We start from the raw sequence: 17,084 nt of genomic DNA, 5'->3' as shown, positions 1-17,084 counted from the left end.
TCAGGGGAATGGGAGGAAAGGCGTACAGAAAGCTGTTCGTCCAGTTGATTCATAACTCATTCCCCAGCGTCCCTTGCTGGAAGTACCTGGAGGTGAAGTTTCTGCACTTGCTGTTTTTGGCGGTGGCGAACAAATCTACGTCTGGAGTTCCCCACCTTGCGAAGACTTCTCCTAGTACTTCGTCGTTTATGACCCATTCGTGGTTTTCCTGAAAAAGTCTTCTCAGTGCGTCTGCCTGAACATTCTGCACACCTGGTAGATGGGTGGCCGTTATCGTCAGTCCTCTGGCTAGGAGCCAGTGCCAGATCGTCTGCGCCTCCCGTAACAGAGTGCGTTATCTCGAGCCCCCCTGCTTGTTGAGGTAATACATCGTGGTGGTATTGTCCGTCTGTACAAGCGGAGAGTTGGTCTGGAAGGACGGAAGAAAGGCCTTCAGTGCCAAGTGAACAGCCCTGAGTTCCAGGAAATTGATGTGATATGTGGCCTCCATCGGCGACCACGTTCCTTGCATCTGTAGAGTCCCGGAGTGCGCTCCCCATCCCAGAAGAGACGCATCCATCACGACAGTCTGCGTGGGAGTGTCCTTGTGAAAGGGAACCCCTCTGAGGAGATTCTCCGCCGAACATCACCTCTTCAGAGACTGAAGAGCATGCAGCGACAGTCGAATCTTGTCGCCCCAAGATCCTTTCCTCTGATCCCACTGGTCCTCCAAGCACTCCTGCAGCGGTCTCATGTGCAGCCGTGCGTGTGGCGTCAGGAAGATACAAGAGGCCATCGATCCCAATAGAGAAGACACCGTCCTCACTGTTGTAGATAGAGTTGTCATAAGAGCCTGAGCCTTCCGAAGGAGTGATAATCGTCGCTCTTCCGAAGGAGACACGCTTGCTGACAGCGTATTGATGGAGGCTCCCAAGTACTGTATGCATTGGACCGGAGTCGGAACAGACTTGGCCATGTTGATGTGCAGCCCCAGCTTGTTCAAGAGAACGCACGTCTTCTGGAAGTGTGCCCGCGCTTCCAAGAAGGAGGATCCCTTGATCAACCAATCGTCCAAGTACGGGTAGACGAACACCTTGTTCTTCCTCAGGTGTGCTGCTACCACCGCCATGCACTTCGAGAATGTTCTCGGCGAAGACTTCAGTCCGAATGGGAGTACTGTGTATTGATAGTGATTGGTGCTGACTTGGAACCACAGGAACTTCCTGTGTTTGTGTGCAATGGGCACATTGAAGTAAGCATCCTGTAGGTCTATAGCGCATAGCCAGTCTCCCTGTTGCAACTGAGGGTAAATCTGATGCAACGACAGCATGCAAAACTTTTCCCTGCGAATCCATTTGTTTGCCTGCCGCAAGTCCAGAATGGGCCTGAACTCGTTCTTGTCCTTCTTGCGAACCAGAACGAACCTGGAGTACAGTCCTCTTCCTCTCTGAGACAGAGGTAAGTCTTCTATCGCCCTTTTCCTCAACAGGATATCCGCCTCCGCCTGAAGCTCGCGCAGCTGAAACTGCGAGCTGACCGGGGGAATTGCTGGAGGAGGGCTGGTGAACCGAAGACTGTATCCATTGCAAACAATATTCAGCACCCACTTGTCCTGAGTCATTTTTCTCCACTCTGCCAGAAAAAATTGAATGCTTCCCCCTACCGGAGTGGGTAACAGATCCGGGGAAGTAGGTTCCCAGGGCCTAGACCCAGCCTGGTCCTTGGGCGCTGGGGCTGACTGCTGGCCTCGCCGCTTCTGGAACGGCTTACGGAACTGGTGTTGCTGTTGCGATTGCCCCGAAGCCTGGCCCCGTCCTCAGCCTGGCCCCGTCCTCAGCCTTGCCCGCCGAACCGCCGTTGGAAAGGGCGGTACGTCTTCTTGGTCTCTTTAGGCTTCTGCAGGCCCACAGCCGTTAGCGTCTCGGCCTCCGCCTTCATGCGGGCCATCTCATCGTCCGCATGCTTCCCGAAGAGGGTCTCACCGGAGAATGGTAGGTTGGCCACCCTCTGCTGTGCGTCCGGTTTCAGGGACGTAAGCCGGAGCCATGCGTGGCGTCGTTGATTGACTCCGTGGCAAAATCCGTGAGCAGCCAACAGGGAAGAGTCCGCTGCAGCGCTGATAGTCTGGTTCGCCACCAGCATCCCCTCACTCAGCACTTCCATGAAGTCCTCACGCTTCTCCCAAAGTAAATGCTCTGCAAACCGCTCGAGGGAGTCCCAGAGGGCGCGGTCGTATCGGCCCAACAGCGCCGTGGCACTCGCAGCTTTCATGGAGGTAGCGGAAGTTCCACAGACTTTCCTCCCCGCCAAATCCATCCACCTGGACTCCTTATCCGGGGGAACCGTGGAGGAGGGAGTGGTGGCATGCTGCTTGCGGGCCGCCGTCACGATGAGTCAGGAGGGGGTTCCGTTCTCAGAAAGGCCGGATCCGAATCGGGAGCCCGGTACTTCTTCAGCAACCTCGATGAAGCCACCCTCGTCACCGCAGGGGTGAGAAACCGGGCCGTAGCCGGTTCTTCCAGGCCCGGCACCAGAGGCAGGAGAGGACGAGACATGTGTTTTTGATGTAAAGTCTCAAAAATGACTCACGTTTTCGGAGTAGGCACAGTCAGGGATATGCCCAACTTCGCAGCGCCCCTTAAAAGGACGTCATGGAACGCCACCAGGTCATCTATCGGGGACACTCTTGTGTCCGGTGACCCCGATAGGGTAGGAGAATAGTCCCTGGTCCCAGAGGATCTCGTGTGTGAGCGAGACTCTCGCCTCCTATGGTGGCGTCTCAACCTCGTGGATGATCTGCGTCGCGATCTCTCCCTTCTCCCAGAGCGAGACCTGCCCGCCCGTGGCCGCTTCCTTGGCTCCTCACGGGGTTTCGGTTTTGGGGTCCCCTTAGGAGGAACAGGCAAAGACGGCAGGGATGTGGACCTCGGCGGAGGAACCTTCGGCTGCGGGGTGGGCCCATGCGGAGGGACCGGAGGTGGTGGAGGGTCACCTGAAGGAAGTGGAGGTTTGGGTGGAGGATCCTCCTTAGGAACAGGAGGAGGAGTCGGAGTCCGAGGCCGAGATGGTGTGTACACCTGAGTACACCGAGCCTGGTGATCCCTTAGGCGAAGGGGGCGGAGAGCCAGCCCCATCAGCAGGTGACCGCTTCCTCTTGCGTCCTCCACTAGAAGCAGCGTGACTTCTGGGACTAGATTCCCTCTTGCGCCGTTTTGGAGAGGCTGAACGACTCCTAGACGCCGACCGCTTTCTGCTCGACGCAGAGCGTCGCTTTTCTGGCGTCGAACGACGCTTCCTTGACTCCGGCGTCGAACGCCGCCTCCGACGTCGACCCTCTTTTCCTCGACGTCGTACGCCGCCTCCGCGACGTCTAGCGTTCCGTCTTCGACGACGAGCGTCGCCGTCTTCTTGATGCTCTCGACGTCTAGGAGCTCCTCGACGTCGACCGGTGCTTCGACGGCGATCGAAGGTGTCGCCTCGACGGCGAGTGTCGATGCTGGTCACTTCGCCGTCGATAGGAAGACCTCAACGAAGACTATGACGTAGACGGTGGCTTCGGCTACTTCTCCATGATCTTCGACGTCGAGCCGTCACGCCGTCTCGACCCGGAGCCCCGGGGAGAAGGGGAGCACACCGCCGTCATCCCTCTCGACGTCTTCGTTGATGCAATCGACGGAGACCGGGACCGTTTGCTGGACTTCCTGCCCCTGGGGAGCTCCCCAGAGGCCTCAGCAGAGGCAGAGGTAACCTTCCAGGCCTGCCCAGACCCCCCTGCAGCCTGCAGACGCCTCTCCTCAAGGCCAGAAAGCCTGATCTTCAGTCTGTCCCTCAGAGTCCGAGCAGAAAACTGCTGGCAGATGACACAATCCTCAGGGACATGATCTTCAGGGAGGCAGACGAAGCAGACATCATGGGGATCACTCTTGGCCTTCTTCCTCCCACATGCTGGGCACTTATCAAAAAGGCCAGGCATTTTAGAGCCCTAAAACGCTTAAAACAGCACAAAACAGAGAAAGAGAACACCAAGAAAGTAACTGAAACACTTTTAGAACTCAAAAGTGCCAAAATATCCAATAAACCCTTGAAACAAGGGAGAGCTCAATGCCAGGGTCCTGTAAGCAGGAGCCGGAAAAAAGAACTGAAAGTAGAGGGACCTGCTATGCATTCTGGGATACTGGGAGAAGTTCTGGAAAGTTCTCTTAAAGGCACAGTATCCTATTTAAGCCACATAATGGCAGCCTATGGGGCTTGTCTGTCCCTACCTTCCTCTCTATCATTCCAGAGTCTTTGACTGGGGGAGGCAAGTTTCTCTATGGTAGAAACTGGCAGGCTGTGTTGTGTGTGGTGTTTTTTTGGTGGAATTTCTAGTTGAAGTACTGGACAGTGTAGCCTGTAAATGTAGGCTGCATTATTTCTTTAAATTCTCTCTTAAGTGTCTTTGCAGTTTCTGCATTATTTTGACAACTTAAGAGATTATTTTTGATTGCCGGGGTCCACGCACATGGGCGGGACTATTCACTAAATTATGACTCTACACAGAGATCCCCTACTACAGAAATGCTACTTACCAGTATGCATCTGTTCTTGGCATGTAGGGCTGCTGACATTCATATCGCCCGCCCTCCTCCCCGGTGCCTGTTGCAGCATTATCTTTTGCCTGGCCATCTCTTACTTTGTGATACTCCATCTCTGCCATAATGGCGAAAAACAATCTGAGGATGGAGAAGATGCCCATGCGCACTGTAGTCCAGGGGAGGAGTCACCTATCTTGTGATACTTCGAAGACTCTTTCAGGACAACAAGGTGCAATCGTCCGGGCCCAACACTAGGCGGCGATCTATGCACAGATATGAATGTCAGCAGGTCTACATGCCAAGAACAGATGCATACTGGTAGGTAGCAAATTCCTTGTTGCTTTTGCTCCACCACATAAGGGAAATCATATATCAAAATCAGGCATTGCAAGGTGGATAGTCAAGTGCATTCAAATATGCTATGCAAAAGCAAAACATGTTAACCATTCCCCCTAGAGTGCACTCTTCACGCGAACGAAGGGCTTCTATGGTGTTCTTAGGAAGTATACCCATAGATATCTGCAAAGCTGCAACATGGTCTACACCTCACACATTCACAAAACACTATTGTGTAGATGTGTTACCAAGACAGTAAGCTAGGGTGGGCCAAGCAGTTTTATGTACACTATTTCAGACTGCTGCAACAGCTACTGGTTAGCCACCACTTTAGGAGATAACTGCTTTTTAATCTATGCACAGCATGTGATCTACAGCTCATATGCCTTGAACGGAAAATGCTACTTACCCAGTATGCATCTGTTCTTGGCATGTAGAGTTGTAGTCGCATGCGCCCACCTGCCACCCCGGGTACCTATACCTGTTGCATTTACATCTTACTTAGATAAATATATACATCTTACTATTCTTACGAACTCCATTATCACCCTCTGTGGCAAACAATCTAACAATGGATTCTATGCCAATGCGCACTCACCAAAAGGAGCAGGCACCTACCTCGTGACTGGAAAAGACTTCTTCGAATAAAAACATAGTGCAAACATCTGGACCCAACTCCAGATGGCAGGCCATGCACAGCATGAGACTCTACAGCTCTACATGCTAAGAACAGATGCATACAGGGTAAGTAGCATTTTCCTTATGAGGGCATGGCATACTGTATGAAGTTCGTAGGACTGCTACTCTTGCATGTTCTATAGGTAAGTGGAAGAGGTGTACCCACAATTACATCTCAAAACAATAAGACCCCTTCAAAGGCAAGGTTTAAGACCTCATCTGTTAACTTTAACACTTACGGAATGCAGATCTTCAATATACTTCCATATGTCTTCACCTTGTCGCTATCACTGCTACATGCAAAATGGGGCACACTGCCCAGTCTTCCAAATCTCTTAAGGTGTCACAGACTCAAATTGGAAATGGCCCGCAAGAACACCTCCAACCCATGTCTGGAAGCTTCATGTAGTTCTAATAAGGCTTATGAGTCTGCCCTTTGAGCCCCTCCACTCATGCATTTTGAATAAACAAAAGTGGTTATCGTGCTAGCTATTACCTCGCGAAGACATATTATAATTGTATTCATATAGCACTTACTACCCCTGATGCCGGGTCAAACTGTAGAGTGTTAGTTGGGTTGAATACGATAATGGTGGGATAGAAGAGGTAAGAGTCTAGAACGTGTAACTTGGGAGATCATAGTAGTAAGATGAGTAAATGGAGGAGGGAAGAGTCTCTAAACGGGGATTGGGGAGAACATAGCTGTAGAATGAGGTTTAGGGATGAGTAAAAGGAGGGATAAATGAGGGGAGAATTGAAAAAGGGTTGTTTGGAGATCATAGTAGTAGAATGAACTTTGAGGAGAACAAAGAGGGATAGAGGAAGGAAGAGTCCAGAAAGGGTTATTTTTGAGATCATTAGCACGTTGAAACAACTTGCCCTTCAAGAAATGTTCATTCTGTAGTAGGGGATCTGTGTATAGTCCTAATCTGTGAATAGTTCTGCCCATGTGCGGGGACCCCGGAGCAATCAAAATAGTCTCAAGTCGTCGTCTTCTTCTGCAATCCTGCATAGACACTTAAGAGAAAATAAAAGACAAATAATGCAGCCTAACATTAAACAGGCTACATTGGCCAGCACTTCATCCTGAAGTGAAAAGGATAGCCAAATAATATAAAATTTTACACATTTTACAGAGTTTCACCACACAAAGAGAAATTCCCCTTCACAAAAATCCTTTGTATGATAGAGAGGAAGGGTTGGACAGACAAGCCTCATAGGCTGCCATTATGTGTTTGGAAAAGGGATACCGTGCCTTTAAGGAACCCTCCAGAGACCCTCGGTATCCCATGATGCACAGCCAAAGGCAAGTTACTTTCAGTTCTTTTTTCCGGCTCCTGCTAGCAGGACCCTGGAGCATTGAGCTCTACCTTTTTAGGTATATCTTCACTTTTTGGAGTTTTTTCAGTGAGATGTGGGTTTCACTCGACGTCTGGGGTCTCATTCCAGTTTGTCTTTTTTGACCAGTTTTGCCACCTCCATCTTGTCGGAATGCCAGCTTTATTCGACAAGTGCCCTGAGTGTGGTGGGAAGAAGGCCAAGTCAGACCCCCACAGAGTGTGCATACTCTGTTTGCCTTCTACCCATGCACCTGGCTCCTGTGAGATTTGCCATTCTTTCTCCAGGAGGACCCTGCGTGACAGGGAGAAGATTCGTCTCCAAGGCCTGGAGCAGAGGAGACCTCAAGAAGCAGTTGGGACCTCTGGCTGTGGAGGGGACTCTATCTTCATCCTCCACCCATGCATCGGCCTCTGGGGGGGGGCTCCCCAGTCAAGAACAGGCCCGGAAACGGTCCCGGTTGATGGTTTCCACGTCGAGAGGTATGACTACCATCTGTTCCCCATCGACGCAGGACTCTGGGTCGAAGTGACGTTTGCGTTCGTCGAGGGGAAGGACGTCGAGACCTCGGACGAGGTCGACATAGAGGACTTCACTGACGTCGACACACCATCGTAGTCTTGCTGAGTCCCATAGAAGGCGCTCTCCGTCGAGGCGACACTGCCGTTCGCCGCCAACGTCGACACAAAGATTGACGTCTAGGAGAGTAAGATCGACGTCCAGGCGATCATCGTCAAGGAGAGCAATGTCGAGAGTATACATCTAGGAAGCAAAAGTTGACGTTTAAGAGGAAAGTCAACACCCTGAACGGTGTCTAGTGTCTCTGTGGTGAGCGTCTCCTCATATGCGAGTTCCTGGTCGCGGTGGCGCCGGCGCTCTTCCTCAGAAGAGACTACCTCCAGAGCATCCTCTCCGAGGCCTGCTCGTAAGAAGAGGAGAGTACTTGGGTCTCCGGACTCTCAATACTAGAGGACATTCTCGCCCTCCAGGCCTAGGACGCCAACTCCGCCGCCTCCACCTCAGCCTCAGCAACCGAGGCCTCTGATTCCGGCTCAGACGCTTCCTCTTCCGCTGCAGCCTGTGCCGGTGGGTCCGGCGAGACCCGGGAAACCAAGATCCAGGTCACGGGGGAGGCATCGCTCTCGCTGTGAGCGTAGGTCTTCGACCAGGTCACGACATTGTTGTTGTAGTAGAGAGAGCTCGCGTTCCAGGCATACCTACATGGACTCTTCCAGTGACAGGAGGTATTCGCCTACTTTATCTGACTCTCCTCCAATGAGGGTGTCGCCAGTGGATGACATCATGACGTTTCAGGATGTGCTGCTGAGGGGGGCAGCGAAGTTGGGGATAGCACTGATGGTGCCCACCCCTTCCACCTCTGTCATCTTTGAAACACTACAGCGTAAGCACCTCTCGCCCTTTGCTGCCTTTGGTGCCAGGGTTGGAGGAACCGGCCATGGGGCTGTTCTTGACTCCGGCCTCGGTGAAGTCTGCCCCATCCCGACTTCAAAAGAAGTACAGGCCCCCGGATTCGGTTATTGTCACAGCGGCCAAGAAGCAGCACTCTACTGCTCCTTCTACTACGATCCCTCCGGACAAGGAGAGCCGTCACATGGATTCTGCAGGGAGAAAGGTCTGAAGTACGGCAGCCACGTCTATGAAAGCTGCGAGTTCAACAGCTCTTTTGGTTCGGTATGACCGTTCATTGTGGGAGTCCCTGCAACAATTCATCGAACTCCGACCGAGGGACAGAAGGGAAGATTTCCAGCAAATCTTGAATGAAGGCATGATGGTTTTCGACAAAGTGATCAGCGCGGCTGCCTCTCTCCTGGCCGCTCATGGGTACTGCCATGGAGTAAATTTGAGACGCCACTCCTGGTTGCACCTTACCTCGCTTAAACCAGAGGCACAACAGCGTGTTGCCAATTTGCCCTTCTCGGGCACTACCCTCTTCGGGACCCATGCGGATGAGGAAATGGCCCGCATGAAGTGGAAACGCCAAAGGCGGTAGGTTTGGAGAAAACAAAGGATCAGCGGAAGTCTTTCCGCTCCTTCCAGAGGCGTTACTCCTCCCAACGTTTCCAGCGAGGGCAGGGTCGCCAAACTGGCAACAGCAGCAATATCAAAGGCAGCCCTTCCAGAGGCGTCAGAGGGGCAGAGGCAGGTGGGGGTAAGCATACAGAATTACTTAGGACAAGTGGGTGCTGAATATTGTTTGCATTGGATATAGTCTTCGTTTTGTCAGCCCGCCTCCAGCTATTCCACCGCTGGCAATACCAACTGCGCGAGCTCCAAGCGGAGGTTGATACCCAGTTCAGAAAAAGGGTGATAGAAGACGCCCCTCTGTCTCAAAGGGGAAAGGGCCTATACTTAAGGTTCTTTCTGGTGCGCAAGAAGGACAAGGACAAGAACGAGTTCAGGCCCATCCTGGGTTTGCGACAAGCAAACAAGTGGGTCCGCAGGGAGAAGTTTTGTATGCTGTACTTGCACCAGATTTACCCTCAGCTGCATCGAGGAGACTGGCTTTGCGCAATAGATCTGCAGGATGCATTCTTCCATGTACCCATTGCACAGAAACATCGGAAGTTACTGCGCTTCCTGGTCGGCACCAACCACTGTCAGTACACCGTACTTCCGTTTGGTCTGAAGTCTGCACCCAGGACGTTTTCGAAGTGCATGGTAGTGGTGGCAGCGCACCTGAGAGAGAACAAGTTGTTTGTCTACCTGTACCTGGATGGTTGGCTGATCAAAGCCTCCGCCTTCCAGGAAGCGAAATTGCATTTCAACAGGACGGCTGCTCTGTTGAGCCAACTGGGTCTGCACATCAACATGGCCAAGTCTGTTACGACTCCTGTTCAGTGTCTGCAGTACTTGGGAGCCTCCATCGATACTCTCAGAGCAAACGTGTATCCTTCGGAGGAGCGACGCTTATCGATCCTTCGGAAGGCTCAGACTCATGTCTGTTCCATCAACAACAGTGAGGGGTCGATGGCTTTGTGCATCTTCCTCACACCACATGCACGCCTCCACATGAGACCGCTGCAGGAATGTCTGGAGAATCAATGGGATCAAAAACGATGGAGCTGGGAGGACAGGATCCGACTGTCTCAACACGCTCAGCAGTCCCTGAAATGGTGGTGTCCAGCAGAGAACTTTCTCAAGGGGGTTCCATGCCACAAGGACATTCCAATACAGACCATTGTCTTCTCTCGAAGGCTGGGGAGTGCATTCGGACCATCTTCAAATTCAGGGGACGTGGACCCCGGCGGAGTCCAGGTATCATATCAGGTTTGAAGGTGTTTCCCCCCCATTAGGCGTCCTTCGCCTTCATGGGAGATGAATGTGGTGCTGTCGAGGTTGATGAAGGAGCCTTTTGAGCCTATTCATAAGGCTTCTTTGCAGCACTTGTCCTGGAAGGCGGCGTTCCTAGTGGCTATAACATCGGCTCGCAGGGTGAGTGAGATGCAGGCTCTGTGTTGTCCAGAGCCCTATATAGTGTTTCATGCTTCCAAAGTTGTCATGAGGACTCACCCCAAATTTCTCCCTAAGGTGATATCTGATTTCCATGTCAGACGATCACGTTGCCTACATTTTTTCAACATCCGTCCTCTCCGGCGGAGAGGTCTCTTCATTCACTTGATGTGAGACGGGTGTTGAAGTTTTACTTGTATAAGACCAAGGACATTAGTAGGTCAGATCAGTTGTTTGGAGGTGGCCAGGCCAGTCCTGACTGAACCATAATTCACAAACAGTCCATTTCGAGATGGATTGTGTCCTATATACAACTCTGTTCCCAGAAGGCCAACAAGACTCGAGGGGGTAAGCCTAGGGCTCCTTCCACGAGAGGCAAAGCGGCTACAGCGACTTTGCTACGTAACTTTCCCTTTGCAGACATCTGTAGGGCGGCTACGTGGAAGTCTGTCCACACCTTTGCTAAGCATATCTGTTTGGATTCTGATGCTAGGACAGATGCGCAAGTTGGGCAGGCTTCGCTGAGGAATTAATTTGCTCAGTAGGGATTTTTCTTTAGTTTTCTTCCACCACTGGATTGGTTGTTGGGATGGACTTTCCATTCTAGTCACAGATTGACTATACACAGAGATCCCCTACTACAGAAGGAGTAGTTTCTTACCTGTAACTCCAGGTCTGTAGTAGGGGTATCTCTGTGATAGTCATAGCGACCCTCCCTCCTCCACGGAGGGAGTAAACGTTTTTTTCTGGATACTATAGGCCTGGCTACTGAAAGTAACTTGCCTTTGGCTGTGCATCATGGGATACCGAGGGTCTCTGGAGGGTTCCTTAAAGGCACGGTATCCCTTTTCCAGACACCTAATGGTAACCAGCCTATGAGTCTTGTCTGTCCAACCCTTCCTCTCCATCATACAAAGGATTTTTGTGTAGGGGAGTTTCTCTGTGTGGCGAAACTCTGTAAAATGTGTAAAATGTAATATTATTTGGCTATCCTTTTCACTTCAGGATGAAGTGCTGGCCAATGTAGCCTGTTTAATGTTAGGCTGCATTATCTGTTAATGTAAGTGTACAGACCTTCAAAGACAATCGCATATAAATCAATTTAAGAACCGTTTCTATCAATTATGTTTTAGCTCCTGCACCCTACTGTTCGCCAATTGTTCAGCTACTTTTGGGATGTCTATTTATTGCGCCTGTTAACTTGCTATTTAAAAAATGCCTCTTTCCATTTGATTAAGTCATAACTCATGCATATAAAATATTTTGAGGATCTGCACCCATAACGTATGTCCATGAAACGTTTGTGTTTTTGAGCAGGGTCCTATTTAATTTCTTCCATCCTGAAGATGGTCTCAAGGTTTTGGTCCCTTAGGAGACTGAAAGGCCTGTTTCCCCCTCACATCCACCTTAACAATTTCGATCAAAATACCACAGGCATAGTCTTTTGTGAGGTGGTTGTCAGTAGTGCAAGGTCTATTCTCGAACACGGTTGGAAATACTTTACAACAGTGTTCTGTAACAAATGTCTGTGACTCAACAAGGAAATTGTATTATTCTGTTCGATAAGATTTGTGATTTTTCTGCCTAGTCTTGAGCTGTCTTTTCTTTTTCTGCAGGAGTTCTTGCTGGTCATGACAACAGGGTGAGCTGCCTTGGAGTGACGGATGATGGCATGGCAGTAGCTACCGGCTCATGGGACAGCTTTCTGAAAATATGGAACTAGCCAGGAAAGGAGTTGAGAACAAAGAAAACACACCCTATGTGGGTTCTGGCGTTCCCGATGCATCGATCTAAAGTATTCAACAAAAAAAGGAAGGATTAAAAAAATAATTAAAAAAATAAACTTTCCACAAAAAAATTACACAAAAAAAATTAGAAAATGAAAAAGGGGGTGGCATGGTGACTGGGTCCAAGAAAGAGGTGCCCTCTCTTTGCCTGACAGATAAAGCCCCCTTCCCAACACACACCCGTCTCTCCTGTGATGTTTTTACAGGTGAAGAAAAAAGTTTAAAAAAAAGTATTGCTAAGCTTCTTGTATAAGTAGCAAGTATTGACGGGGGGTTGGTTAAGGCAGGCATCTCGACCGGACAACAGTTACGTTTTGGTCCGTCTCCAGCTAGTGCTGGCTAGCATCGAAGTAAGCGCATCACTGTTTTTAGATTATTTTATTCCTTTTTGAAGGGTGGGTGGGTGGGTGGGTGGGTGGGGCGGGAGGTTATTGCCTGAGTAGCATCTGTTCTTTTGTGGGTGGGGTGGGGAGACAGGAGCACTCCGATGCAAATGGGACTGGTGGGTGTAACGTTTGACCTGCTGACTGGTTTCCTTATTCAGTATTGCCATTTTCAAGATCATTGTGTGCAAGGTTGGACACAGCAAGGCACATGTACTTTCATTACATTTGCCTGCCCACTTATACCCATTGACTTACACCCATGAAGTTGTGATCACCTGCACGCACTCTGTATTTGGTTGCAATTGCATAAGGCCCCTTGTCTCACGTTAACACTCATAGGGCCATTTATGCTAATGAAGCTCCTATGTTTCAAGAAGACACGTAGATATAGCATCTGTTCGGTCTGTTTTAGGCAAACGGTTAGATTATTTCCTGTAAGGAGGTTCACCAATGATGGTTTACATTGAGGACAGCAGGTTGTTATGGACCAGTCATTAAGTTGCACTTCCTTTCCCCCAGACCTTTTCCTGATCAGAATTTTTAATAATGAGTTTGCATCAGGCATGCATTCTTATGGAAATGTCCCTGCTTCGTTCAACATTTCATCTTGGGGGTAAAAACGTGTCTTGCATTGAAAAGGAGTTTTGTCTGCTGCCTTACGATCTAGGTATATCCATCCTTTGCATTAGAAACCTGATCAGCATGGTGCAAAGTAGCAAATTGAGAACTATGGTTTTATTACATGTTGGGCCTTCCAGTCAGTGGTCCGTATCCACTTGCCGCAGTGTGGCCAGGATCTGTGTTTAGTAGATTTTTTCCCCCCCCGAGAAAGGGCACTCACTGTCTGTGCACTCGCCTGAATTTCAACCACCTGTACATCTCAGCTACCCTGTGCTTCTGACATTTTCCCCTCTTCTGCACTGTCCTGCGAACTATGCCAGAAGAAACCTTGTGGCATTATAGCAAGCTCTCCGGCTGGAGAGAATGGGAAGGTGTAGAGAGACCCCAAAAGTATTGATAATTCTGTATCCTTTTCCTCTTTATAACATGCCTTTTCTGAGGGGCAAGGATAAGTTCCATGAGTAATTGCCTCAAAATAAACCCAAGGCCAGAGAGACTTCATGGGCGTGCTGGAGCTACCATGCAGGAGTCTTGGCCTTTGGCCCTCGTGCTCTGGAATGTAGACCTTCCCCTACCTCTTGATCCACCTTTTCAAGCTGTCTCTGTGAGCTAAACATGGTCTGTTTTACGACCCTTGTGGCAGATCGGAAGGGCCAATAAGCCATAGAACGAATTGTAGTGTAATGCTGTGTGGTGGTGTCATTTAGATGCAAGGCTTGGGTGAGCTCATTCAATTGAATCCAGACTAGGCCTTTGTGATTGGCTGGTGTACATTTGAATGAGGTGGTAGTTTGATTCTGGTTCACGTGGAGAAAGTGTCCTGACCACCAGTCCTCTTTCAATATTGACGCACCGTGGAATGGGCATGAAGCCATAACGTTTCTGCCCCCCTTCCTTTTAATTGGGCTGCTATAGAGGCAGTCGTGGCATCGGGCTCTGCAGAAAGAGGGGATGAGGAGCCCACCACTGCATCCTGCAATGTTTCCCACCTTTAGAAGTAATGAAGGTTCGCCACTATCTGGGGTAGCCACGCTGGCTCTTCTTAAAAGCAGTGGCCTGATTTGACTAATAAAGACCTTTGTTGGGGTACACCACACCGTGGCATACTACTGTCTTTGCGAGGTCACCACCTGAGGAGAATGGTTGTTCCTCTTCTGTCGAAGAAAAGATGCGGTTAAAATCATGTCGTGAATTTAGGACACCTAGACCAACATGAGTCTGATAGGCAGTAGGTAGGAGGGGAGTACCTATTCGCTGTTAAACTTCGTTCCAGCACCGAACACCGTGGTCTGAGGTTATATGAAATGCCTGTAGTCCCTGCCCAGTGCCCATGACCTCTTTGGGCTAAAATCTCTTGGGGGAGGGGGGCCTTTTGTTTTTTAACTTTTTATTTTAATTATTATTTGGAAGCCTGCTATTGTATGTTGGCTTCCGTCCTGTCCCCTCTTTCAGTTTGTTTTGTATGTATATATATATACCGAGGTTTGTACACAGTGAATGGCTGACTGTAACATTTGTGTTATTGTAAAAGAAGACGGAAACAAAAATCCTTGTTCTCTTTATTTTGTTTTCCTTTTAAAGAAAAAAAGAAATGAAAAATTCTTTGCTGTCTGCTCGTTTATTTTTTGCCTGTGGTTGTGGTGTTTGATTTAAGCCGCTGTGACTGACAGAGTGAGCTTTTGAGGTGGCTGCTACTCCTTTACATACCGGACGCAAAATCCTGCATTGACAAACAATAAATTGTTCTGAATAAGGAGCTGAATGTCTTGGATTTAAATGAGTAGCAGGAGGGACCAAGTGAAGGTGTATAATGTAAGCCTGATTATACAAGATGGAAACTAATGCTGGTCAGTGTCCTGGATTTGATGCATGTGCCACAAACTGACCTTTTGAAGTTTGTTGCGTGTCCGTATTCTAGGTTTAGATGCAGTACATTATTCCGCCATCTATGGAAAGGTCCAGAAAAAACTATTTTAAAGAAGCTTTTTCTATTTTGGGCCTTGACAAATATAGCAAGTCTATTGACTCCATGGCTTTGACCGTAAGCAGACAGTGCCCCACCAATAGCGCACGAATGTTTCAAGGAAGCGCTAATTTATTCCAATGTAGAGTTCAAAATCTACTGCATAAGCGATAACTTGTAGGACAGCCCGAGACCTAGGTATGGAACAGATTTCAAAAACCATAATCAACACTGCTGCTGCTGGCGGTGGTTTCAAAGATTTTTTTGTGTGTAAACTGACTTCCGCAAGACCAAAGATTTTGAAAACGAGAGCAAATGCAATGGGCCCCATGGTGTAGAGAACACATCCTGGTGCAGGTTTTTGGCACAGAATGTTTTAGGTTACTACTTTAAGCTCCTACGGTGATTGCTTTGATGTAGTGTGTGTGGAAGAGGCACAGGAGAACTATTCTAAGAATCCAAATGAGAATCAGAGGCTGATGTTGCCTTTCCATATGTTTCCGCCTGCTTGATGGTTCTGAGAAGCTTTTAAGCTACAATGCATCACCTAAAATGTAAATGCCATGGTTAGTCTTAGGAGGACTCGTGGTGAACGTCCTCCACATCAAATGACCTTCCAGCAGTGAAAGTTAAAGGGACATAAAAGAGCTCTGACTTGTGAAAGAGCAGTTGGAACAAGCAGAGCATTATTTTGACGCTGAATAAATCTGCAAAGAACACAATAAAAAACAAGCATTTACAATGCAGTAGGTCTCGTAATTGCGAGATTTTGAGCTATTGACATTGTAAATGACAATTCCATCTATTATGTTAAAAGGCATGGTCATTTACAATACCATTAGGTCAAACTTCGTCAAAAGCAAGGCCTATTGTATTGCAGAGCGTGGTATCTGGTAAGTGGGCTCATCGCTCACTATTAAAGTAAAACTTTTTTTTTAACCGAGCGGTGTCCCTCCTGAGAAGGAAAGCAAATGAATAGATATGGTGGGCAGAAAAATGGAGAAAGAAATAGCGACGCAATTGCTCATCGCAAACTCAAATGCCCTGCTAAACATGTATGGCCACCAGCAATGGGATGACATCAAGGAGCTCATCAGCAAGCTCCCAGAAGAGGACAAGAAAAGGGCAAAAGGTATTGTCCAAGAAAGCAAAAACATAGCAAACATATGCCTTAAATCAGCACTCGATGCAGCAGACGTATGTGCACAGGCACCACACTAAGAAGGCATGCCTGGCTACGAATATCCAGCTTTAAGCAGGAGGTTCAAACCTCAATCATTAACAGATCGTTTACGGGGGATGCACTGTTCGGAAAGGAAGTAGAGAAATCCCACCAGCAAGTAAAAAAGGACAACAAGACTACAAGAGCCATGGGAGCCCTGCAACAGAGGTGCCTTTAAAAGTGGAGGGTTTAATTATCAAGAATAATCACTGGACGATTGGCCTTTGCTCAAGGGCAGCAAATGTTTCATCAACAACCGGGCCAAGGCAACAGCCAACAAGCAAATGTTATGTTAACTGGTATTTATATAGCGCTAAATCGCCGTCAGGTCTGTTAGCGCTCGGATCAAATCAACAGGTCGGCTACCAGAACTGGCATCAAGAGCCAAAGCAGTCCATCCGAGGGAGAGGAAGAGGAAAAGGAACAAATTGACTTGTGCACAGAAAAGGACCCCCACACAACAACCAGTGGGAGGCAGGATACCACAATACCTTCAACAGTAGCGAAATATCAATAGACAATTGGATATTAAATTTGAGAAAAGGTATGGGTATTGCCTAGAACTGACAAACGCCACCAGCAACCCCCCCCCGCTGCCACACACACACACCCCCCTCCCTGGATGAAAAAGTTCCTCAAATCAGAACTGACACAATTAAGATCAGAAATCAAAGAGCTTATTCAAAAACGAGCAATGGAAACTGTGCCAAAGCAAGAACTTTTCAAAGG

At 48.9% G+C, this 17,084-nt stretch overlaps 1 protein-coding gene across 3 annotated transcripts in view; it reads left to right on the top strand.

Moving 5' to 3' along the window:
• The window catches only part of GNB2 (G protein subunit beta 2), a 271,009-nt gene extending 256,238 nt beyond the window's left edge, over nt 1-14,771 (top strand). For 2 of the 3 annotated variants that reach the window (XM_086946184.1, XM_086946185.1), the window contains exon 10: nt 11,993-12,248. In XM_086946184.1, the coding sequence (XP_086802310.1) occupies nt 11,993-12,099 (107 nt within the window). In that variant the 3' untranslated portion in view covers nt 12,100-12,248. Of the gene's footprint in view, nt 1-11,992 lie in introns of all 3 variants that reach the window. The other variant, XM_086946183.1, reaches the window with a different exon arrangement.
• The last annotated feature ends 2,313 nt before the right edge of the window (nt 14,772-17,084 follow it).

This window comes from Lissotriton vulgaris, chromosome 12, assembly GCF_964263255.1.
Source record: "Lissotriton vulgaris chromosome 12, aLisVul1.2, whole genome shotgun sequence".
Lineage (NCBI taxonomy): Eukaryota > Metazoa > Chordata > Amphibia > Caudata > Salamandridae > Lissotriton > Lissotriton vulgaris.
This window is presented reverse-complemented; position numbering and strand designations above follow the sequence as displayed.